General features: G+C 42.6%; 1 protein-coding gene across 1 annotated transcript in view; it reads left to right on the top strand.

Moving 5' to 3' along the window:
• The window catches only part of ACOXL (acyl-CoA oxidase-like), a 341,854-nt gene that overhangs the window by 231,763 nt on the left and 83,655 nt on the right, over nucleotides 1-26,436 (top strand). Inside the window, 2 exon segments of the mRNA XM_011953095.1 lie at nucleotides 23,071-23,091; nucleotides 23,093-23,159. Coding sequence (XP_011808485.1) covers nucleotides 23,071-23,091; nucleotides 23,093-23,159 — 88 coding nt within the window.

Genomic DNA, 26,436 nt, shown 5'->3' with positions numbered 1-26,436 from the left:
CTGCTCATATTATTTTCTCATTTTTCCATAGGGTTTTGGTATTTGGTCCATCAATTTTTAAGAGTACTTTCTACATTAAGAAGTGTAGACTTTTGTATATTGAAAAAATTTTCTCCCAGTTTGTCACTTGTCTTTTGACTTTGTTCATGTTTGCCATGCAAACTTTTTAACATTTTTTAATATAGTCAAATGTAGTAGTCTATTTTTTAATTAAATCTAGAGTTTAACTCACAGTTAAGAAAAGCCTTTCCCTCCACTTAAGTTAAAGATAAACTCATTTCATGAAAGCCTCAGTATTGTTTTAGGGAGTCAGAAAATGGAGTTTGAGGCCAGGCGTCGTGGCTCACGTCTGTAATCCCAGCACTTTGGGAGGCCAAGGTAGGCAGATCACTTGAGGTCAAGAGTTCGAGACCAGCGTAGCTAACATGGTGAAACCCCATCTCTACTAAAAATACAAAAATTAGCTTGGCTTTGTGGTGTGTGCCTATAATCCCAGCTACTCAGGAGGCTGAGGCAGGAGAATTGCATGAACCTGGGAGGTTGAGGTTGCGGTGAGCCAAGATTGCACCACTGCACTCCACCCTGGGCGACAGAGCGAGACTCAGTCTTAAAAAAAAAAAGAAAGAAAGAAAGAAAGACAATGGAGTTTGAGACTGCCAAGATTAGTGAAACAAAGGAGGAACATCCCAAAAAGAAAGAAGCCACAGAGAGGGAAGCTTCACAATACATGTATGAATACCACTCAAATCCATGACTGATCCCTGAAATATCCATGAGTAGATAAGATGCTAAAGAGCTCAAGGGTTTTTAAGTTGGATGGTTTAAAGAGCTGAACAAAGAATTCAACTGTTGCCCACCACACAGGAGTCAGAATTTTTAGTCTGAATCCGTAGTTAGAGGGGTGTGGTAAACTCAATGGTCTTTTCATTGAAATCTCAGAAGGGCCATGCCTTAGGAGTAAAACTAGGTCTCAGGAAAAGGATTGCCTAAGGACTGAAGCTACAACCAAAAGAGGCTAAAGGCAAGCCAAAATATATTCTTCCTGACAAAGCATAAAATCAAGCCTCTATAAATTCAAGTTTATCTGCTAGTGTTTTAACTGCAAGCTAGATTAAGACTCAATACCCTTTAGAGGACATCAACAGGATTTAGAGTCAATAGCATTATTGTGTCCTGTAGATAATTAAATATTATCAGGCATGGGAAGAAATAGGAACACATGATCCCCAGTCAAGAGAAAAATCATCAAGAGAAGAAGACCCCAGAATTCCCAGATATTGAAATTAGCAGACAAGGGCTTTTAAAAAATATGAATTTATTAAAGAGTAGGTGGAGCATATGAATAAAAAGGATGAAGAGAGAGGAAATTTGAGGAGATTTTTGAACTATGTGGAAAAAGAAACCAAATGGAAATTCTAGAATTGACAAATACAATAGTATTAATAAAAAAAAAATGGTTGGGATTAACAACACACTGGGCAAACAAAGAAAAGTTTCAGTGAACCTGATTAATAGAAATCATTTGAACTAAAGGACAGAAAGAAAAATATTGATAAAATAATCAGAGCCCCCATGACCCGTGAGGTAGTAACACACACTCTAACATATATGTAATTGGAGTCTAAGAAGGAGATGAGAGAGAGAATAGCATATAAAAAGCCAAATATTTTAAAAATATTTTAAAAATTTTTATCAATAATAACAGCACATAAATTCAAGATTCTAGCAGGAGAGGCTGAAAAACAAACAAATACAAAAATAAGAGCACATGATAGTATAATTGCTGAAAACTAAAAATAAAGAATAAATCTTAAAAGTTAGAAGAGAACAAAGAACATTAGATGCAAGAAAATCATGGTAGAATGATGGTTCACTTTTCATTAGAAACTGTATAGCCAAAGGCCAATAGAAAGATATCTTTACCGTGCTGCTAAAAGCAAAAAGGAATCTACCTTGACCTCTGAATCCAGCTGTGTGTGTGTGTGTGTGTGTGTGCATTAAAATGAAATAAAAGCTTTTTCAGTAATAGAATTTGTCACCAGCAGACCTATACTACAAGAAATGCTAAGGAAGGTACTTTAAGCTAAACGAAATGAAAGTAAATAGAAATGCAGATCTAAAGTAAGGAAGAACACTGAAAATGCTAAATATATAAGGAAATATTAAGCACTACTTTTTTTGTCTTAAGGTTTTTAGAATTCAATTGATGGTTTAAAGCAAAATAATTACAATTATTTAGGGTTTATGGAATATATAAAAGTGAAATGTATGGCAACAATAATGTAAAAGATAGGTTGTAGTGTAAATGGAATTATGCTATTATAAGATTCTTACATAATATGTGAAGTAGTATAATATTAATTCAAGGCAGACTGTTATAGGTAAAGACTATATATTGTAATATAGGAGGTAGACTGAGGCAAAAAGGAAAACCCTTAATCTGAAAGAAGACATGGAAGAAGAAACAAAAATCAAAGGACAAGGACTTCAAGTAGTGGTAAGATAGACTTATACCCAAGAATATCAATAATTACATTAAATGTAAATGGCCCCAACATTCTAATTAAAAGGCAAACATTGTTATAGAAGGTTAAAAATAAGCAAGGGCCTTCCATATGCTTTGAATGGAAAGACAAGGACAGGAAAAGATGTAGCATATAATTACTGAGCATGAGGGAGACTGTATTAATATCAGATAGAGGAAACTTTAAAACAAGAAGTGTTACCAGGGACCAGAAACAGTGGCTCATGCCTGTAATTTCAGCACTTTGGGAGGCTGAAGTGGGCAGATCGCTTGAGCCCGGGAGTTTGAGACCAGCTTGACCAATCTGGCAAAACCCTGTCTCTACTAAAAATACAAAAATTAACTGGATGTGGTGGTAACACACCTGCAATCCCAGCTATCTGGGAGGCTGAGGCATGAGAATCACTTGAGCCCAGTAGGCAGAGGTTGCAGTGAGCCAAGATTGCACCACTGCACTCCAGCTTGGGCAGCAGAGAGAGACTCTGTCTTAAAAAATAAATAAATAAATAAAAGGAGTGTGTTACCTGGGATAAAGAAAGTCATTTCTTGATTATTAAAGGATAATTTCATCAAGAAGACAAAATAATTCTAAACAGGTATACTCCATAATAGAGATTAAAATACATGAAACAGAAATTGACAGAATCATGGAAGAAATAGACAAATTCAGTAACTGATGAAATAAGTAGATAAAAATGTACTAGGACTATAGGCATACCTCATTTTATTGTGCTTTGTTTTATTGCATTTCGCAGATGTTGTGTTTTTTACAAATTAAAAGTTAGTGGGAACACTGTGTTAAACTGACCTATCGGTGCCGTTTTTCCAACAGCATATGCTAACTTCATGATTCTGTGTTAGAATTTTTTTAGCAATAAGTAATTTTTTTGAGGTACATACTTTTTTTAGACAACATTATTGCACACTTAGTAGACTATAGTGTAAACGTAACTTTTATGTGCACTGGGAAACCAAAAAGTTTGTGTGACTTGCTTTATTGACATATTTGCTTTATTGCAATGGTCTGGAATCAGACTTACAGTATCTCCAAGGTATGCCTGTATAGAAGATGAGAACAACACTATCATCTATTTCAGTCTTCATGATATTTGCAGGCATTTATTGAAAACTATACCCAGAGCTACAGTGTTGACCATAAAACAAATCTCAATAATCTTTAAAAAGATTTAAGTAATACAGAGTGTATTCTATGTTGACAATAAATTAAATTACAAATTAATAACAAAATGATATCTGGAAAGTCTTCCAAATATTTGACTATTAAGAAACAGATGTCTAAATAACTTGTGAATAAAAGAAGCAATCACGAGGGGAATTAGAAAATATTTTAAACTGAATGGTAATGAAAACACAACATACTAAATTTTGTGAGGTGCAGTAAAAGGGGTCCTTAGAGGGAAATGCATAGCTTGAAATGCTTATCTTAGAAAATATTTTTAAAAAGATTTTAAATAAGTGATGCAAGTTTCTACCTTAAGAAGCTAGAAAAAGAAGAGCAAAATCAGTAGAATAAAGGTAACCATAAAGATGAGAGAGATAATGAAATAGAAAACAAACTATAGAGAAAATCAATAAGCCTAAAGTTCGTTCTTTGGAATGTTTAATAAAATTGCTTGATCCCTAACAAGACTAATCAGGAAAAAAAGATAAGGTACAAATTAACAACATCAAGAATGAAAGAGCCGATATTATAATGTCATAATGCATACTACAGACATTATACAATATGAGAATTTTATGAACAACTTAATGCAAACAAGTTCAGTAACTTAGAATAAATTCCTGGAAAAATACAGCTCTCAAAAGCTAACAAAAAAAAATGGGGGCCAGGCATGGTGGCTTATGCCTGTAATCCCAGCACTTTAGGAGGCCAAGGCATGGGGATTGCTTGAGGTCAGGAGTTCGAGACCAGCCTGACCAACATGGTGAAACCCCATCTCTACTAAAAATACAAAAATTAGCCAGGTGCCGTGGCAGGCACCTGTAATCCCACTGCTCGGGAGGCTGAGGTAGGAGAATCACTTGAACCTTGGAGGCAGAGGTTGCAGTGAGCTAAGATCACGCCACTACACTCCAGCCTGGGTGACAGAGTGAAACCCTGTCTCAAAGAAAAAAAAAAAGAAAAATAAAGGAAGATCTAAAAATGTCTGTTAAATGAATTTAATTTGCTTTTTATCTTTTCTTTTCTTTCTTTTCTTTTTTTTTCCCATAACAATGTTTCAGTCAAAATAAATTTAATTTGTAAAGAACACATTCCCACAAAGAAAGCTCCAAGTCCGGATGGTTTTACTATTGAATTCTATCAAACATTTACAGACAAAATAGTATCAGTCTTACATAAAACTCTTTCAAAAACCAGTGTAAGACTGTTAACCAAAATTAATAAGTACAGTACAAAGAAAACAATTACAAACCAATATTCTCCATGAATATAGGTGAAAATACGTAATAGAATACATCATAATAAAGCGGTGTTTATTGTAAGAATGCAGGATTGGCTTAATATTCAAAATATGTCAATAAAATATACAATATTAACGAAGGAGAGAAAATATGATTATATTATGGGGAAAATATATTTGATGAAATCCAACATGAGCTCATGATGAAAAGTCTCAGCAAAGCAGAAATAGAAAGGAATTTCCTCAATTTTTGGAGACCATATCTACAAAAGAACGTATAAAAAAAAATTACACATTTTTCTCCTAAAGACAGAACAAGGCAGGAATGTCCAGTTTACTACTTTTATTTGACATTGTATTGGAGGGCCTAGCCAGAGCAGCAAGACAGGAAAAAAGAAATGCAAGACTTTACCAAACAAAACAAAACAAAACACTGCCAGAACTAATAGCTCAAAACAGGGCTACAGGATACAAACTCAATATCCAAAACAAATTTCATTTTATATGTTATCAAACAATTGGAAAATAAAATTTAATTTACAATATCAACTAAAAACATGAGTTTCTTAGGAACACATTTAATAGTAAAACCAAAACATGCAAGATCTGTACACTAAAAATTACCAAACATCCAAGGAGTAATTGAAACAAGCCTAAGTAACTGGAGAAGTACGCTGTGTTTGTATATGGGAAGACTCCACATTGCCATAATGTTCATCCTCCTCAAATTAGCCTGTAGATTCAGCACCATTTCAAGCAAAATCTTGGCAGAAATGTTTGTAGAAACTCACAAGCTCATTTGACAATCACATGGAAATGTGAATGGCCCAAAATAGCCCAAACAACTTCAAAAAAATTGAAGAAATGTAGAGGGATTGTACTACCTGATTTCAAAGCTTGTGTTAATGCTTCAATAATACAGACACAGTATTGGCATCAGGATAAACAGAGATCAATGGAACACCACAGAGTCCAGAAATTGACCCACATATATATGTTCACTTGATTTTTTGACAAGGGTATGATGGAAATTCAATGATGAAAATAATTTTTTAATAGTGCAAGAAACATCTAGATATCTAAGTGGAAAATAAATTAACTAAATTAACTGTGACCTTATTTTCTGCATAATACACAAAGGTTAATTTGAGATTGATTATAGATTTAAATGTAAAAGGAAAAAACTATAAACTTCCCAAAAGAAAACATAGGGGAATATCTTTGGGAAGTTGGCATAAACTGAGACTTCTCAGAAAGACACAAAAAGTACTAATAGGTAAATTAAATCTCGATAAATTGAATCTTTTCCAAAAGTAGACGTTTTTCTTCTCTAAAAGATAGCATTAAGAACATACAAAGACAAACCATAGCCTTGGAAAAATTATTTGCAATACCTGTATCTGGCAAAACACTTCTATCCAGAATATATAAAGAACACCTACAATGCAATAATGTATAGTTACAACCCAGGAAGAACTGCCCAAAAAGCTTTAAAAGATACTTCATAAAAGAATATAAAAGAATGGTTAATAAGCACATGCAACTTTGCCTAATTTTTGTTAGTCATCCCAGAAATAGAAATTAAAACCACAATGAAACACCATGACACACCCACTGAAATGATTAAACTAAAATGATTGACAACACTCCATCCTGGCTATGCTACAAAGCAACCAAAGCTCTGATAATGGCTATCTGAAATCTAAAATGGCAATCACCGCTCTGGAAGACAGAGTGGCAGTTTCTTATAAGGTTAAAAGTACACCTATACTATGACCCAGTAATTCCCTTCCTAGATATTTGGCCACGAGAAATTAAAATATATTCTTACAAAAAGACTTGTACAGGAATGCTCATAACAGCTTTATTAATAATATCCAAAAACCAGAAACAGGAAGCCAAACGTTCAACGTGAGAATAGATAAATAACTGTGATATATGTCATACATTGGAATACTGCTCGGCAGTAAAACTGAATAAACTATTGCCACATGCAACAACTTATGTGAATTTTAGAAATTACATTTAGTGAAAGAAGCCTGCCACAGAATAGTTAATACTGTATAATTCCATTTATGTGCCATTCAAGGTAGGGTGAAATTAGTTTTGTTTTTGTTTTGTTTTGTATTGTTTTAGAGATGGGATCTTACTCTGTTGCCCAGGCTGGAGTGCAGTGGTACAATCATAGATCACTTCAACCTTAACTTCCTGAGCTCAAGCAATCCTCCTGTGTCAGCCTCCTGAATAGCTAGGACTACGGGCATGTGCCACCACCCCTGGCTAATTTTTTTAATTTTTTTGTTTGAGTTAGGGTCTCACTGTGTTGCCCAGGCTGGTCTCAAACTCCTGACCTCAAGCAGTCCTTCCTCCTTGGCCTCCCAAAGTGCTGGGATTACAGGTATGAGCCACTGTGCCTGACCCCAGACCAGTTGATGGTGATCTGGTGTTCACAGTCTGAGGGGAGAGGGTGGTACTGCCTGGTGGGGGAGTTCAGAGAGGATATAGGAAATGTCCTGTATCTTGATCTGGGTGATTCCATGGGCATGTATGCACATATAAGGAATCCTGGAGCTTTAAACCTAAGACTTATGTGTGCTACACATCTGACTGTATATGTTTTCTACTTCAGTGAAAACATTTACAATTATAACTTAAACAGGTCCTCAAAGCAGTCAGACAGATTGTTTGCATTACAGGTTCTTTGTCTTTTCATGTGAAAATAGAAATTGAGAAATTCAGAACAGGCTTCAGCTGCTGAATCTTGATACACCTACTCGGGGAAGAAGCAATGGCTAATGACAACAGCTCACACTCACCATGTATCTATCCTGGGCCAGGCCCCGTGCTAGGCACTTTTCAGTGTCACATGGAAAAATGGCAGTGGGTGCCCAGGCCAGCCAGCAGTATGGAATCCAAATAGCAGGGTGACCGACAGATGGTGGGGATGATCTATACCAGTGGCCAGGGTCACAGAAGCCTGGCAAGAGGCTAGCAGTGGAGGGCTGGCCCTGAACACAGGCAGACGGGCCCTAGAGAGGCTGGAAATTCTATTCACTGAGGAGGATGGACCCCAGGAAGCAGGGGCCCAGCAAGGTGGTGAGGTGGGGCCAGTCATGGAAGTTGGGCAAATCAGCCAGCAAGATAAGGGGACAAGACAGAGCTCAGTTTCAGAAACAGGCAAATCAATGGGGACATGTGACAAGCTCTGGGCTCATGACTGAAGAGCATACAATTGAAGTGACATTTTCTAGCTTACCCGTCACCAATTGCTAGTGAGTTTGACTTGGTGTAAGTGACTGAACACCATACTACTGTTTCTCGAAGTTCCTCCTGATTAGGGAGCAGACTTGCCCTGGGGTGAGACATTACTGGAGATGTTGATATTTGGGTGTGCAGAAATGAGCCTGTTACTCTATTTTGCCCTGTCTGCACAAGGCCAGAGGGCAGGCCCTCATGGTGAGCTGGGATCACAGACATTTGTTGAGTTCCTGCCATAGCGAGGAGCCATTCAGAGCCCATTGTCTTGCCACATAACCAGCAATCTTACTCCAGAACTGAGAAAAGGGACCCCATAAAGTTGTCAGACCATACGCCCTCACCATTTCTGCACAAGCTCAGCAGTGGCAGCCAGCTTCCTGCCTCCAGCAGCACAGCAGGGTGGAGACATTTCTGCTACTAAAGGCCAAGTGGGGAGGAGCGGCCTTTATTGGGAGGAGGCATTTAGAACCAAGTATGCAGGTGACATGCATGTTTAGGACACAGCAGAGAAGGAAGTGCAGAGAAGGGAGAGAGGGGTGTCAGACCCATCCCTATCAACGCCTTCACCTTCTCTGGGGGCAGTGCTCACTCCAGCCTGCCTGCTTGCCAGCTTAGAGGCTTGGCGGTGGAGACCCATGGCCACTTACTGACCTAGAATTCTATGTGGCAGCTCTCGGTGACCCGCTCAGATTCCTGCCCCTCCTTCCCCTGCTTGCCAGCACCTTGGGCAGTTAGGTAGTCTGGTTCTGGTTTAGTTATTGTTGTTGTTATTATTGTTGTTGTTTAATCCCTGATATTGTTTCACTCCTTACTGGCAAGTATCTCAAACCTCTCTCCCTGCCGCTTGCAAAGACATTCATAAGTTTTCTTAAGTTCTAAAAAGTGGGCGGGTTTTAGTATTCTTAAAGGCTTAGCCAAAAATATAAGTCCCTTAGTTACAGTAAAATACATAAAAATGCTTAGTTGCAACTTCAAATGTAAAGCTAAATAAAAAATTAAGGAACAAAATGACCTGTAAACATTTTTTATTTTTGCTGACTAGGTCCTTTTAAAAAAATGCTGCTTACCAGTTCTGGGGTGTGAGAATGACTTAGACACAATTCCTGTCCCTGAGGAACTCTGTCTGGGAGGGGAGGGTGGCAGGGGAAGTGCAGGGAGAGGGGATGGAGGAGGGAGCAGCGGAGAGGGAGGAGGCACATACTGGGGGGTGGGCTTGGTGCATAGGGGCTGGGATGGCCATGAGACTAGAACTGAGTCTGGAATGACAAATGGCAGAGCGTGCCCTGTCTTATCATCCCCAGGCAGAGAGTGGGACTGACCTTTGAGACAAGGCATAGGGATGTCAGTGAGCGACTGGCAAGTTCAGCCTGAGCGTCAAGCAGGTGTCAGTATCCCATTGGGTCACAGGCTAGAGAGGCTGGCGGACAGGGTGACTGGGTGGCGGACGGGCCCACAGTCTTGTGGGGCTGTGGACCTTCCATTTCTACCTTCCCTGCAGGGGTCATGGCCTGATCACGTGGGAGTTCTAGGGCGAGGCTTCTGCAGTCAGTGCTGAGAGAGTGACCATTTTAAGGCCATAGGCACCAAGGGCCCAGAAGAGTGAGGGTGCAGCCTGAGCTTGGGTGGTAGCAGAGAGGAGGAGGTGTTGGTGGGACTTGGGATGTTGTGATGGGGAGTGAACTAAGGGAAGAGTCCAAGCTGGGAAGAGAGATGCCGTAGTAGAGTTGGAGACACAGGGGCCCAAGGAGCCCCAAATTGCATTGGGGCTAGCGCTTCCCCTGCCAGTCGCTTCTTCACTGGATTTGCCCCAAACCCCTCATGGGGTGGGTTTTCTGCATACTATACCCATCACCTCCCACTCGCAGCCCCTAGAATGCCTCCTGCAGCTGCCTCATGGGCCCAGCACCAGCTGAGCTGCTGCAGAGACTCAGGAAACAAAGATCTTGAGGCCTAATTTCTTTCCCATATTAAATGTACATTTTTCTGCCTTATGTCAGCTTTAAGCAGTCACTGAGGGCAGTCAGGTTCCATAACATAGTCTTCAGCTGAACGTGAAGATCATATTATTGAAACAAGATCTTTCTAGCTGACCGTACTCCAAATGCATGCTTTGGTGCCTGTAAAATCTATTTAAGGCCTCCTGTTTTTCCCCTTTCTATTTCTCCAAACACCAGGACAGTTAAGGAGGAACTTGCAAAATGAGGAAACTGTTAAGAAAGGGAGAAAGTATCAAACATTTATTTACACATCTGTTGTTGGAAATTACCAAGATCAATTTCAGGAGAGTAGAGTTCAAATGCATGCTACATGACCAAAGAGAATGGATCATCCAACAATCATTTTCTATTCCGAAAGGCTCGGTAATGAAAACCGGACTCTTCATTTGACACAAAAGGGAAGAAGGAGGAGAAATTGGAAAGTAATATATTTAATTATAGAAGCCCTTTGCCAAGGCCCTATTGATTTCATGTTCTGACAATTTCGGTTAAGCCTCAGTAGGGAAAAGTTTCAGAAACAGGTCAGATCAAACACATACAGGTTCCCACTCCTGGAACTCTAGTGTGTGACAAAAATGATCGAGTCTTCACTAGGCATAGACTTTGGGGGTCTGCTTATATTGCCAGACTCCAGACCAGAGCTTGGAAGACAGTGTGGGTAAAAGAAGAGGCTGCAGAGATCCTAGCAGGCCCCGTGACTGCAGCGCAGTGAGTGGCTGACCCTCTCTGCTGAATTTGCTCTATTTCTCTGCCCTCTGAATCTACTCTGAATTCATTTTCTTTTTCTTTTCTTTTTTTTTGAGACGGAATCTCCCTATCACCCAGGCTGGAGTGCAGTGGCACAATCTTGACTCACTGCAACTACCACCTCCCCGGTTCAAGCGATTCTCCTGCCTCAGCCTCCTGAGTAACTGGGATTACAGGCACATGCTACCATGCCCAGCTAATTTTATATTTTTAGTAGAGATGGGGTTTCACCCTGTTGGCCAGGCTGGTCACAAACTCCTGACTTTAAGTGATCCACCCGCCTTGGCCTTCCAAAGTGCTGGGATTACAGGCATGAGCCACCGTGCCTGGCTGAATCCACTTTCTTTTCTGCTCCCACCTGGTGCATCCATCTCTACTCTCACCACCCATCTGTGGGAGTGGCTTCCTTCATGTGGTCATTGCCTGACCGGGTTCCCTGTGCCGTGCTGGATGCTGGGGTGGTCGCAGTCCTGCCCTGGTCAGAGCAGCGCTCACATGGCAGCATGGCAAAAGTTTCTGTGGTGGACATGCCAGCTTGGTGGGAGGAGGATGCCTGAATCACTCAGGGGATGGAGAGCTGGTGGGGGACTTCCTGATGAGGTGTCTTACGTTCTTGAAACCAGGAGGAGGTGGTTAGGTGGTGGAGGGTATTCTGGTGGAGAGAATTGCATGTACAAATATCTGAAGCAAGAGAGTGGCGTGTGCTCTGGATATGGTTCAGGATAGAGGGGAGCCATGTGTGTATGTGTGTGTGTGTGTGTGTGTGTGTGCACATGTGCATGTGCATGTGTGTATCTTTGAATGTACATTTACTGAGACCCTCCCCTGCACCAAGCACCATTGAGAAAGATGATATTTTTGCTGCTGTGAACAAGACAGTCTGGTAGGAGCCCCCTTTGTGAACAATGATGTGGGCTCTCATGCAGCTGTGCTAAACCAGCTGTGTTGGGGCCTGGGGACCAGGAGGGCCAGACAGATCGTATTCTTTGGAGCCATATTTATCTGGGTTCCAGTGTGTGACCTAGAGACAGATATTGTACAGCTCTTCTGAGACTCGTCTATAAAAGCAGAATCTCTTTCTTATACAGCATTTCAGTGCAGTGCTTGGAACATGGAATGTGCTCAGTATGTCCTGGTTGCTGGACCCATTCATAGCATTATCAATGCCATCGATCATTTTGGCATGGTGTTTTTCTAGGAATATGTGTTGTGAATTCCAGCCTTGCACCTCAGGGGCACACCTCCCTAGACAGGGACTGTTTCACCTGCTCCACCCTGCAGAACTGCCACCTGCCACATTCTGAGCAAAGGGAGATTCTGCTGCAGAGGAGGCTGGGACAGGCAAGGATGGCAGGGGCGAAGGGTAGAGGAGTGGGCCAATGCAGGAAAACACCTTGTACTTAAACTCTGACCCAGGCTCAGCATTTCACTGGGTCTCAGAGACCGGACAAGAACCCTGCAGCTGGCCTCCGAATCCAGGATACAGTCCTGTCTGGGCATTTCTCTTTCTCCATAGGAAACAAGCTGGAAACTGTGGACATCAGGGTGCCCTCTGTATCCTTTCTCCTGTATTTCCTTTTTCTCATATGTAGCAGAATGTTGAGGGAGATTTGTTTATGCTGCTGTCTTGGAATTCTAGGTCAGGTTCAAAGTTTAGGGCAAAGGTGCCAAGAGTCCCACATTCTCATCTCAGAATCCACCAGTGAGCTGCTGGCTCCTGGGCCCAGCCCCCTTGCTGTCTGGGAGACTCTCCTTGAGGACCGCCACACCTGCCCCTCAGTACAGAAAGAGGGCATTTCAGAGCTCAAGAAGAGAGGCTGAGGGTGGAGAGGGGAGGACCCTCTTCCCAAAGTCAAGCAGAGGAAACCAAGTTTAGTAGAGAAGACATCTAAAGATGAAAGGGAGGAATCATTTGGAGTGCAAATACATGAGAGAAGAGTGGAAGTTGAGACACTTGAATTAACCCAGGAAACAAGATAGAAAGAACAACACAAGGAAAAAGAGATAGAAATACAGGAATAAAAATAAAACTGAGATCTGTTTCTGGGGAATGTAAAAAAGAAAAAAGAGACAATGTGGAAGGACCAAAGAATACAGAAAGGCAGAAAAACACAGAAAAATTAAAAATATAGAAGAGTAAAAGGTGCTTATGTAAGCACAGAAAGAAAGACAGACAGAAAGAACTCATCTAGACTAGAAAGAGAGAGAGAGGAAAAAGTACAGAATAGAAAAAATTGTAAAGATGTAATACAGAAAGAAAAATATAGGAAGGCCGAGCATGGTGGCTCATGCCTGTAATCCCAGCACTTTGGGAGGCCGAGGCGAGTGGATCACCTGAGGTTAGGAGTTAAAGACCAGCCTGACCAATACTTGCCAACATGGTGAAACCCTATCTCTAGTAAAAAAACACAAAAATTAGCCAGGCTTGTTGGTAGGCACCTGTAATCCCAGCTACTTGGGAGGCCGGGGCTGGAGAATCGCTTGAAACCAGGAGGCAGAGGTTGCGGTAAGCCGAGATCATTCCACTGCACTCCAGCCTAGGCGACAGAGCGAAACTCCATCTCAAAAAAAAGAAAAAGAAAAATACAGGAAGGCAGACAAATATATAAAGACCCCTCCACACACACACACACATACACACACACACACATAAGGCACACACAAGAAAAAACGTCAAACAGGAAGAGAGACGGGAAGGTAGAGATGAGGCTGAGCAGATGAGGAATGGTCCCTTCCTGACCTGGCACAGGCGGGGGCGGGATTCCATCTGTCAGGATACCCCCAAGGCAAGCAATGGCATCTGGAGAGGCTTCTGGGGACCCTGAGGAAGGCAACCTTGTGTTCTGCCACATCAGCCAGTACAGTCACAGAGAGGTGTGGGCAGGACCCCCAGGGGCCCCCAGACCTCCCAGCCAGGGCCAATCAGGAGGCAGGGAGGGCTGCTAGGGGCCTGCAGCAGAGGGAGGCGAGGGCAGGTACCACTGTGCTGGAGGTGACCATGATGGAAGCCCAGGCCACAGGCGACACTTACTACAGAAAGGAAAGAGAAGAAAAGGAAGGAGGAAGAGGAAGAAAAAAGACTCTGTGGCCTGGGAAGATCTGGCTTGCGACATTTCCTGTGACTCTGCAAGGTAGTTACTGGCTAAGCAGTTCAGGGCTTACCCCGGAGAGCAGAAAGTGGGGAAGCAATCATTGTGTTGGCCTCTATTTGTCTATAAAAATATTTTAATATAGCTGCATACTCCATATCTGTTGCTAAACTCCGTATCTGATTGTCGTCATGTAAGAGGGGCAGCACCTGATGTGTGTCGCAAAAGCTGACATCCAGGCTCCAAGACGTCCTGTCTGCCAGGCGGGAGTGCAGTTATTGATCAGGACTGGACTCTTTCCTGATGATGCCACCTCTATGCACAGGGAGATGAGAGGGGAGAGGGGAGATTTAGGAGTAAGCACAGTCAAATAATTCTAAGGACATACAAATGGATCTGGGGCTAGGTACAAAGGGAGGAATGTTTTAAACTCTGCCATGGACAGGAGCCTGAAGAACTCAGAAGGTGGAAGCAGAAATCATGGCACTGAAAAGGCCTGATGCATTCTGCAGAGGATTGTGCACTCCCTCAGGTTTCTGCTTATCCTGTTTTAATCAAAAAATGGAATGTGCAGGGAGACATCTGTAGCCCGTGGAAGAGGTACTGGGCTGGAAGGCTGGCATGAGGAAGGGGCCGTCTGTGAGTCCGGATGGGTGTGGGGATGTGTGGGAGAAGGGGCCCCATGGGAATTAACAGTGAGCTGCAGAGCATGGTGCTGAGCCTAACGTGGTCCTGGGTATGGAGCAGGACAGATGATAATTGTCAAGAGAGACATTGAGCCCCTCCGCGTGACTGGAGGGCAGAGCAGGCACAGAACATAGGGCTGGAGGAAGGCATGGGCCAGACAGGGAAATTGAAGCTGTCGCAGCTGGTGAAGCCACCACAGGGGCCTTAAAATGCTGTGCGGGGGAGAAGGCCAAGGTCACACAAGACTCAGCAGACCAAGGAGGGACAGTCCTAGACTGCGATGGTGCAAGGTGGGTGGCTGGGCCAAGAGAACGTGCAAGGACAATGTGAGCACTCAGTCACTCGGTGAACTGCCACCTCGGGCCCAGTGTTTTGCTAGTGCTGGACACCCTGGCCTCTTGTTGAACAGGTCAAGGAGGGACTGTGATCTCCTTTAACAATTAGGGGAGGCAGAGTGTATCAGCTAAAGTGCTTGACTGCAGTGGTTTAACTAAATAGGGGCTTACTGTTCTCCCCTAATGAGAAGACAGAGGCAGGCAGCCCAGAACTCACGCTGTGGCTCCATGACCAAGTAGGGCCGGGGCTCTTACTGTCTGTCCTCTCTGTCCCCAGGTTATAGATTGAATTCTGTCCTTGAAAAAGATATGTTCAAGTCCTAACCCCCAGTACCTGTGAATGTGACCCTGTTGGAAACAGGGAAATTTGCAGATGGAATCAAATTAAGACGAGGTCACATTGGAGTAGGGGGGGCTTTAACCCAATATGACAGCTGTCCGTATAAGAAGAAGAGCAGAGACTCAGGGAAGAAGGCCTTCTGCTGGTGGAGGCAGCGATGGGAGTGAAGCAGCTGCAAGCCAAGGAATGTCAGAGACTGCTGGTAGCCACCAGAAGCCAGAAGAGGAAAGAAAGAGCCTTCAGAAGTGGGCACGGAACTGCTTACACCTTGATTTCAGACTTCTAGCCTCCAGAACTGCGAGAAAATACATTTCTGTTTTTAGCCACCAGGACTGTGGTAAGGAGTTACAGCAGCCCTAGGAACCAATATACCTCCATAGTACAGCCTTTAAAACTGTTCTCAAGGTCACAAGGTGGCTGAGTTCCAAGCAGGTAGGTGCAGAAAGGACAAAGGGAAAAAGGCGGTATCTTGTTATCAGGAAAGCAGTAGCTTTTACAGAGGAGTTTCCCAGTAGACAACTGCCTGTTCTCATTGGCAAGGGAGGTTACATATCTAACCTTAGTGGCTAGGGAGTATGGGGAAATGAGCTTCTTTAAAAAAAAAACAACTCTGTTTTTATGTATAAAAATTATATAATATAAAAATTTATAATAAATGTTAGATATAATTTACATGAATTAAAATTAACCAATTTTAAGTGCACAATTAGCCAGTTTTGACAAATGCACTTGTCATATAAACACCACTAGTATCTGGATATAGGACATTTCTGTCACCCACGAAGTTCCTTTGTGCAACTTTGCAGTCAATCTCTTCTCCCATCCCCAACTCCTGGAAACTACTTATCTTTCTTTCATTGTAAATTTGCCTTTTCTATAATTTAATAGAAATGGAATGGCATAGGTTTGTTCCTCTTTATTGTGAAGTGGTATTCCTTTGTGTAGATGTATACAATTTGTTTACCCAGTAAGCAGGTGGTAGGTATATGCACTGATTCCCATATTGGCTATTATGAATAAAGCTTCTGTGAACAATTTTATATGCGACTTTATGTGGACATGTGTTTTCATTTATCTTGTGTAAATACCGAGGGGTGGAATGGCTGGGTTCTTCTGTCGGTATAGGTTTGACTTTATTAGAAATTGCCCTGCTGTTTCTAAAGTGGCTGCAACATTTTACACTCCCACCAGCAACGATGTTAGTTTCTCTGCATCCTCACCAATACTCGGCTTTGCAAGTCTTACTCATTTTAGCCATTTCAGTGGGTGGGTAGTACCTTCTCATCGTGGTCTTAATCTGCATTTCTCAGATCTTCTTCATGTGTTTATTTGCCATTTATTTTATCTTGTTTGGTGAAGTGTTTGTTCAGATGTTTTGCCCATCTGTTAAACTGGATTTTGTTTTCCTACTACTGAGCTGTAGATGTCTTTATAAATTCTGTACAGAAATCCTTTATTATATGAGATTGCATATATTTTTGCCTAATCCATTACCTGCCTTTTCATTTTCTTAACAGTGTATTTAAATTTTGAAACAATTCAAAATTTGTGTCTTACCTCACAAAATCTAAACCAAGGTCACTAAGACTTTCTGTTATGTTTTCATCTAGAAACGTTGTAGATTTAGTGTTTACATTTAGGTCTATGATTCACTTTGGGCTAGCTTTTGTATATGGTATAAAGTAAAGGATAAGGTTCATTTATTTCTTTGTTTTTTCATGTGGATGTTCAATTGTTTTAGTGCCATTTGTTGAAAAGATTGTTTTTCCCTCATTCAATTACCGTGGTACCTTTGTGGAAAATCAGTAGACCATACATATGTGGCTCTATTTCTGAACTCTCTACTTTGTTCTATTAACTTATGTTTCTATCCTTACCCCAATACCATAGTGTTGTGTTTACTATAGCTTTATAGTAAGCCTTAAAATCAGGCAGTGTGAATCCTCCAACGCTTCTTTTCTCAAAATGGTTTTGACTCTTCTAGGTCCTCTGTATTCTCTTACAAATTTTCTAATTAGCTTGTATTGTTTTACCATACACACACAAAATAAAGCCTGCTGGCATTCATTTTGATTGGCATTGGGTTGCATCTATAGATCAATATAGGGAGAAGCGACATCTTAGTGATATCGAGTTATCTGACCTATGAACACAATGTACAGTTCTCCTTTTTTTTAAGTCGTCTTTTAAATTTTCATTCTGCGAGGTTTTTTTAGTTTTCATGTATAGATCTTGCATTTTATAAAATGTATTCTTGGTCAGGCGTGGTGGCTCACACCTGTAATCCCAGCACTTTGGGAGGCCGAGGCAGGCGGATCACGAAGTCAGGCGATCGAGACCATCCTGGCTAACACGGTGAAACCCCGTCTCTACTAAAAATACAAAAAATCAGCCGGGCGTGGTGGCGGGTGCCTGTAGTCCCAACTACTTGGGAGGCTGAGGCAGGAGAATGGCATGAACCCAGGAGGTGGAGCTTGCAGTGAGCCGAGATCGTGCCACTGCACTCCAGCCTGGGCAACAAAGCGAGACTCCATCTCAAAAAAAAAAAAAGTATTCTTAAGGATTTCAGATTTTGATGCTATTGTAAATGGCATTTTTATTTTGAGTTCCAGTTCATTGCTAGAATACAGAAATACAATTGATCTTTGTATATCAATCTTATACTTTGTGCCTTTCTTTAACTCAGTAGTTCCAGTAGCTTTGTTGCCAGAAGATGGGTCTTGATCCAAATCCTAAAAGGGGGTTCTTGGATCATGTGCAGGAAGAAATTCAAGGCAAGTCACAGTGCAGTGAGAAGAGGTCATTTATTGAAAACTACTCAGTTACAGAGTAGGGCATCCTCAGAAAGCAAGAGGAGGAATGTGCTGTCTTTGTTTTTTGTCGTTGTTGTTTGGTTTTTCTTTTTGTCTTTTTGAGATAAGGTCTCCCTCTGTTGCCCAGGCTGGAGTGCAGTGATACAATCATGGCTCACTGCACCTTGACCCTCCCAGGCTCAGGCGATACTTCCACTTCAGCCTCCCAAGTAGCTGAGACTACAGGCACCCACCACCACGCCCAGCTAGTTTTTGTATTTTTTGTAGAAATGGGGTTTCACCATGTTGCCCAGACTGGTCTCGAACTCCCGGGCTCAAGTGATCCACCCACCTTAGCCTCTAAAGTGCTGGGATTACAGGTGTGAGCCACCATGCCTGTGCCATCTTTGTTTTAAAACCTTCTTATATAGGGGTCTTACCTTTGTAAAGGTTAAGCTAAGCTCTGTCTATGTGTGGGTGGGCTGACAGCATGGCAAAATTTATTATTCTGTTCATTTAAAGAAAATTATTCTTTTATTTTTATATTTATTTATTTATTTATTTATTTATTTGAGACGGAGGCTCACTTGGTCACCCAGGCTAGATTGCAGTGGCATGATCTCAGCTCACTGCAACCTCCATCTCCCGGATTCAAGCGTTTCTTCTGCCTCAGCCTCCCGGATAGCTGGGACTATAGGCACGCGCCACCACGCCCAGCTAATTTTTGTATTTTTGGTAGAGACAGTGTTTCACCATATTGGCCAGTTTGGTCTCGAACTCCTGACCTCATGATCCACCCGCCTCAGCCTCCCAAAGGGCTGGGATTACAGGCGTGAGTCACCACACTTGGCCCCTTGCTTTTTTTAGTGAATAAATACATCAAAGCATAAATATAATTATCTTAAAATAATATATTGTTATGGGTATTGGGACATCTGGACTTCCCACTGTTGTAAGATTATGTTCTTTCAGGTACATTTAAGCTGTTTTCTCAACTGTAAACATCTTATGACCATGGTTCGTGACTGGCAAGTAATGTACCTCGCTAGTTTTAAGATCGAGTCGATTTTAAAATGATGTCACCTTGGTTCTCCTGTGCTCCTATTTCTCTAACAGCTTTATTATATATTTCTTAGTCTGGACACAGTGGCTCACACCTCTAATCCCAGCAACTTTGGGAGGCCAAGGCTGGCAGATCACTTGAGCCCAGGAGTTTGAGACCAACTCCAGCAACACAGCAAGACCCTGTCTCTACTGAAAATTCAGAAGAGTTAGCCATGCACAGTGTTGTGCACCTGTAGTCCCAGCTACTCGAGAGGCTGAGGTTGGGAGGATTGCTTGAGCCTAGGAGGTCAAGGCTACAGTGAGCCATGATCGTGCCACTGAGGTCAAGTCTGGGTGACAGGACTGAGACCCTGTCTCAAAAATAAACAAACAAATAAATAAATAAATATTCCTTAAGATTTTTCTACATAGACAATCATGTCATTTTGAGTGGAGTCAGTTTTACTTACTCCTTTTTGTTAGTTTTGGAGTTTTTTTTGAGACAGGGTCTCACTGTGTCGCCCAGGCTAGAGTGCAGTGGCGTGATCATGGCTCAATATACCCAGGCTCAAGCAATCCTCCCACCTCAGCCCTCTGAGTTCCTTGGCCTCCCAAAGTGCTGGGTTTACAGGTTTAAGCCACTGTGCCTGGCCTACTTATTCATTTTTAATCTCTGCCTTTAATTTCCTTTTCTTGCCTTATTGCCCTGGCTAGAATCTCCATGTTGGTGTTGAAAAGAAGTGCTGATAACAGACATTCTCATCATCTTCTTGAACTTAGGGGGAAAGCACTCAGCCTTTTACCTTTAAGTATGATGTTAGTTGACAATTTTTGTAGATCCTCAGCAGGAAAGTATTTTTTTAATTGACTATATTGCTGCCCAAATCTATTTGAGGCTTTTCAAGAAAAGAAAGGCGAATGGATATGGGGAAGGTACTTCTTTATGCTTTCAGCTCTGTGTTTTAGCCGTGTGATGCTCTATCAGGAAATAGGCATATATTTTCATTCGAAGATTTAAGTATGGGATGTTGTTGATATTAAATGTGACCATGTGTGACCATATTTATCTTTATAAACAGCATGCTTGGGAGGGGCAGGCTTTGCCAGGGAACTAACTCACTCTCAGTCCATTGGGAGGCAGTGTAGCCCGTGGTTAGGGACGTGGGCCCAGAGGCCTGGGCACCCTTTTCCAACTCAGTTCTGCAATCTTGTCCAAGTTACTGAACATTTCTGTGTTGCAATTTCCTACCTGCAAAATGAAGATCTTCATAAAATCTACTTCCAGGGCTTCTGAAGACTTAATGAGCAAATACAATTAAGTGTTTAAAACAGAGCCTGTTTTCTGGTGCATTTTTAAGAAGGACTTAGTTGGCATAAGGCTGTATTTACACACAGGTTTTCAGTAGCAGGTTTATTGCCTGAAGCAAAGAACAGCCATATCATTTTTTAAATCCTCTCCTGGAACCTCGTATTAAGGTTTTTTTTTAAGATGAGAGGGTTGATTTCTGTTGTTTCACAATATTGTTTGTGCAATACATATCTTTTAAAATCTTGTGCATTGCATAGGCAATTAGAGGGTTATAATGGTTGCCCGCAATACTCTCGAAGTTAATGCTGTCTCTGCACTTGGAGGCCGAGCCAGAATTTGACCTTCTGATGTGTTCATTTTGACCACTTGACAGCAGAATGGTGTGTAGAGCCTACACTGCTCCTGGGTCAGCCCATCTGGGTGTGAGGATCACTGTGAAGTCCCCAGTTGGCTTCAGACTCTGATTTCCTACCAATAAACTCTAATTAAAGGGGACAGAGGCGTCTCAGTCAGTTGCTTTCCTATTCTAGGAAGGCTGCCTTTCCGTCAGCATGCCCCACGACCTGGGTGCTCTTCTTCCTGCCTGGGGCGGGTCTGGAGGCGGGGCCAGGGAGCCTCTTGCCAGCAGGGGTGAGGTTACACTGAGCCTGCTCCAGTGTCCTGCAGCAGCACCCAGATATTGACATATCAGGAAGATCACTTAGGAGCTGGCTGGCAGGCCTTCAAGGGTCCTTTCCTCTTCACTTGAACTTTTTGTTTTTTTTTCCTGTTTCCTCATACTCTTTGAGGGGTGCAGTCATAGCCTGCTTTGCACAGGACTTTCTACAAAAGTTTCCCACCTGAAGTCCCTTCCTCAGGCAGGGGTCTGCATTGCACAGCCAGTTAGTTGTCTGTCCCTGGTTTTCTTTTGATCAGACCAGTGAAAAACTTACTCTACACATTGAGCTAAAAAAAAAAATTAAAAAGTGCCCTTGATTCTATTTGGACACATGTGCACAGTGTTTTATTCTTCTCTGCCTCCCATGCAATGGTGGGGGATAGTCAGTGCATGATTAGGAGGTTAAACCGTATTAACCAGGATTTCCTGGTGTTATCCTTTACAGTGGGATAGGTAGAGCTTCAGCATCTCCTTCCAGAACTTCCAGGAGAGTCTGGCCAGCTCTTGTCCTCCCCCTGCCAAGATGTTCTGCAGGCTGTTCCCTGAGAGTTGCATGCATCTGCCACACCCTTTCAGTTGTAATTGTGACACCAGCGCAGAGAGATGTTGATTCAGGTAGCAAAGCAGACATTATCCTTTCCCTTGATTGTCATGAGATGCCCCAATTAGGTGTGGATCCCGAGGCACCCAAGTCATTGTCCTCCAAGCCGTGCCTGCAGCCCCAGGTGATGTTGCTAAATTATACATGGGTAGAGGCTTTCAGCAGCGCTGTTTTTCCACCAGTGCACAAAGCACTGTGTTTGTTACAGGAGGGATTTTACATGTGGATCTCCAGGCCCTGCAGAAACCGCAGAGCTACAGGGAAACAGGTAACTATTTAACTGAGAGGGCACATCAGGGTGTGAGTTTAATACAAATGAGAAGCAGATACATTGAGTGTAACTTTCTATTTGAGTTATTTCCTTGAACACACACACAAAAAAATGCTAAAAGTTTAAATATTAAACCCATGTGGTTTTTGAAACAAAGAAAGTCAAGAAGGAACAAAGAAAAGTTTTATGGGCCACATTTAACTCTCCTCTCTGGTCAGATAAGAATCTGAGACCTTCAGCTCCTCCTAAATGACAGTAATTACTGGTTTTGTGATTCAGTATCTTTCTGTTCTCTGTGCCTTCTTCATTCTTATTTTACTCTAGTTATATTAATACGTCCTCGCTTCCCTCCAACTAAAACACAAAGCAAAGAAAAAGGACTCCCTTCATTAGAGTGATTGAAAGACCATCTTGCACACAGTAGATGCAGAAAAGCTATTTGTCAGATGCATAAATGACATCCTCATCACTGTGGATCCTATCTCCATGGTTATGTTAATTCCTCACATTATGAAACATGGCAGCTACCCGGTGCCAATTCTTGAGACATAACATGTTTGAGAAACACTTTGGAAACAAATGGAAGCTCCTGACTGCAAGGGAAGGAAGGAGGGAAGGTGGGCTGGTTGTGTTGAGGATTAGATTCAAGTGGTTTGTTCTGGTATTTTGAATTCTTCGGGCAGTAAATGACCCAATCAGAACAGCCTCTCTTGATCTGTGCCTATGTTCTCCCCTTCACGTGTTTCTCTAATGTCTGTGACCTCCATTAGTATAAATTAATATAAGCATGGAAATGGGACTTCTCTACATATATGATATTTATTCATCTAACGAGCAGTTTTTGCAGGTCACAGAGGCCAGCCTACAGAAGGTTCTGCACCATGTCCATGCTCAATGTTGTACTGAAAATTTGGATGTTTGCCATCTGTCTTGCTACTAAGTTAGGCTCTCTCACAATATCCTCAATGGTGATTTTTCTTCTGTCGATTGGACAGGTAAAGACCAAGAAGGAGGATTTTTTTCCATGCCTGCAACTCGTGTCAGCACCACGTGGCTTCTCTGTCCCTGGCACACACTCACCGAGGTCAGTTGGCTCCTGTTGAATATTTGTAATTGAGTGACTCAGGAGTCTACGGGTCCCTGGAGACACAGCTCTGCAGGGAAAGGCAGTCCGTATGTTGAATGTAGAACCCCAAATGACTTACAGAGACTTGAAGCTTGTGGTAAATCAACTCCCGACTTACTAGGAACACTGACCATATGACACCCACAAAGCCTGATGCTAAACCAGTGAGGAACAGCTCACTTAACACAACCTGACAATCACACACAGCACTTGACAGGAGCCAGCTGGCAAAACGCCTGCCCCTCAGAAGTGGCCCTCTGCCCGGCCATGATCTCATTCCTCAATGGGAGGGCGTGCACACAGATAAAGTGAGGGTGTCTTAACAGGGGTCCTGCCTGAGGGATTTTAAGTACCAGACTTACTTAAACCTAATCATCAAATTAGCAAGAAACTGGGTCAACCTTCTAAAGCAGTGGTTCTCAACCAGGGGCAATTTTGCAATGTATGGATGTTTGGCAATGTTTGGAGACATTTTTGGTTGTCACACTGAGAGGGGTAGTGCCCCTGGTGCGCAGGGGGTGGAGGCCAGGGATGCTGCTAACCATGCTACAGGGCACAGACCACTCTGCTGTAACCAAGAATTATCTAGCCCCAAATGACAGTAATGCTGAGGCTGAGAAACTTGAATATTCATTTTGGCTTCAGTAGACCAAAATAGCAAAATAAAATAAATCACTGAACACCAAGTGAGATCCATGACAGCTTATCATTGAAATTATTGTTTAACTTCAACAACCATCATTTTGTTTATCATCATGTCCTGACTCTGTGGGAAGAAAGTGTTAAGAGAGAAAGGCCAGTCATTCACTGAGTTGGTAGCTTTATGGGATTTTTCATCACACTGGGTTGCTGCTGGCCCTGGGAGGGCTGGGTTTGGTCACACCACAGCTTGCATCTGGGGCACCATCTCACGGGGTGGAGATGGGGACTTCTCGGTGGGATCAGGCCAGGTGTTATGGCCAGGAACCTAGGAATGTGCCTGAATCCAACACAACCTCCCAGCCTGACCATCCCCCTTCCTCCCTAACTGGGCAGTTCCAAAAGAGCAAAGTGCATGTGATTCAGTGCCATGTGACTGTACCTGCAGGAATGTGTGGGAGCCGCCCTAGGAGCTCTGATGAGAGCTGAATTGGAGTGAGTGCTTTAGGCTCAGACTGAGCCCAGCTTCTTCCTTCCTTCTAAAGACCAGCTCTTGGGACCTTGCACCTTTGGGTGAGCCTCCTAACACAGGGCTCCGCAGTAACTGTGCCAAGAGCACAGGTTTCTCATGGGATGGGAAGCAGGGGCCCCATGGGAACACCTCCCCAGAGACTGGTCTCCACACTCTGAAATGACCATGACCACATTAGCCTTCCTGATTCTGACTGAGTTCCACTTTCTGCTTCCTGGGACATGGAGGAGGAGCAAGGAGAGCAACCAGGAGCATCAGGGGCTATGGGTCTTGAAGGCACAGGATTGGGTCCCCTCATTTGCAGATACAAAATTGTTAATTTATTGCCCACCCACAGTATATAAGGCTCAGAGAAACTGACTTATCTTAATTGAACTCAAAAATGAGTAATATTTAAATCTGAATGCCAGTTTACTCATCAGAAATAAAATCCAACCACCAAGTCATCAGTACATGCCCCATCTGTTCTACAAGCGTATCTTCAGATAGAATTCAGTTATAATTAGGAGGTTGCAGCAGGTCACACTATCAGGACAGCTCATACCCTCAGGCCTGGCTGGAGATCTGAGTGTCCCCTGTGACCTACTCCAGACCCTGGAGCCCACAGAGTGTCTACTTCCCTGGACTATCTTGGTACACTCAGCATCAACCTCATTCCTTTAAGAAATTTATGTAAACCACCCTTCTTCTGTTGGGGGGTTATTTCTTCAGATTTGTTGATCAGGCTGAAACATGTCTGGGGTATGAAACAGCACTCGAGACACCCTGATTGAAGGTGTGTGTGTCTTGGGCCTTCTCATTCACTGTATGTAGACTTGTACTGGCTTCAGTCTCAGGGGTGGTGTGGCCCTGGCTCCTCCCTCTGGGCCCCTACATACTGACCACAGATATTGCCCTTCCTGGGACATGAGGATGGACTATATGGACTCCAGGTGAAAAACTTCTAAACATTCAGAGATGTGATTAAGTTTGAAAAGGGAGGGGGAAGTCAAAGAATCACTGCACAATTAGCTTCACCTTAGAAACACAGTGATTGAGCCTTGGGCTGCACAGCACGCTTGCTGAGAGCACAGTAGAGCTTAGTGTGGACTGAGGATGGGGGCTCTGGAGTCAGGTCACCAGGTTCAGACCCTGGCTTTACCTCTACCAGCTGTGTGACTGTGAGTGAGTTACCCTCTCTGAGTTTCAGTTTCTTCCTCATTTATAAAATGTAGAGAGCATGATATTTACCTCGTGGGGCTGTTGGAAGGATTAAATGAGACAACGCTCCAAAGCTCTTACCTTTGCATCTGGCTCATTGTTAATGTTTAATAAAACCTTTTCATTACCGCTAATCACTACCCTATGAAAACGTTAGTTCTTATAACCAAAGTAGACATTTCGACCTTGTTCCTTAAAGGGAAGAAAAAGAGGAAAATGAAACAGGTTAAGTCTGAGTGTATGAGTTCTTCACACCAGGAGAAAATATCAAGGATTTGATGATGGCACAGTACAAAATAAATCCAAATCAACTCTGAACATTTTATTGGTTCATAACCACAGTAGCACAAGTGATAATTTTCAGAAATTGGCTTCAGGTTCAATGTCAGACAAAGAGGACTTGGAAGTATAAAGAAAGTAATGGAAGAAAAATCGTAAGAATTAGTTCAGTGACAGCCTTTAGAAAGCCCAGGAATGTTTTGAAATACAGAAATCCATCTGTAATGAGGAGGTCTGTACAGATACAGAACGGGTCCTAAAGATAAGGATACTAACATCCTTAACACTATAACACAATAACACTAGCCAGTAAAATTTCACCAGCATGTCATTACATTCCAATAGCATGTTACCCTCTGGCAGAGGCCTCCAGGGGATAGGAGAAGAAGTAGAAGGAGCCCATCTGTCTTCGGTGACCAGACCCAGATGTTGCCTTTGGAGCCTTTCAAAAGAAGAATGCATAAGAAGGAAGAGAAGGATCAGTCTGTTAAAGCACAGTCTTTTTTTTTTTTTTTTCGGAGTCTCGCTCTGTCGCCCAGACTGGAGTGCAGCGGTGCTATCTCTGCTCACGACAATCTCCACCTC

The sequence above is a fragment of the Colobus angolensis genome, unplaced genomic scaffold (assembly GCF_000951035.1).
Source record: "Colobus angolensis palliatus isolate OR3802 unplaced genomic scaffold, Cang.pa_1.0 Scaffold356, whole genome shotgun sequence".
Classification (NCBI taxonomy): domain Eukaryota; kingdom Metazoa; phylum Chordata; class Mammalia; order Primates; family Cercopithecidae; genus Colobus; species Colobus angolensis.
This window is presented reverse-complemented; position numbering and strand designations above follow the sequence as displayed.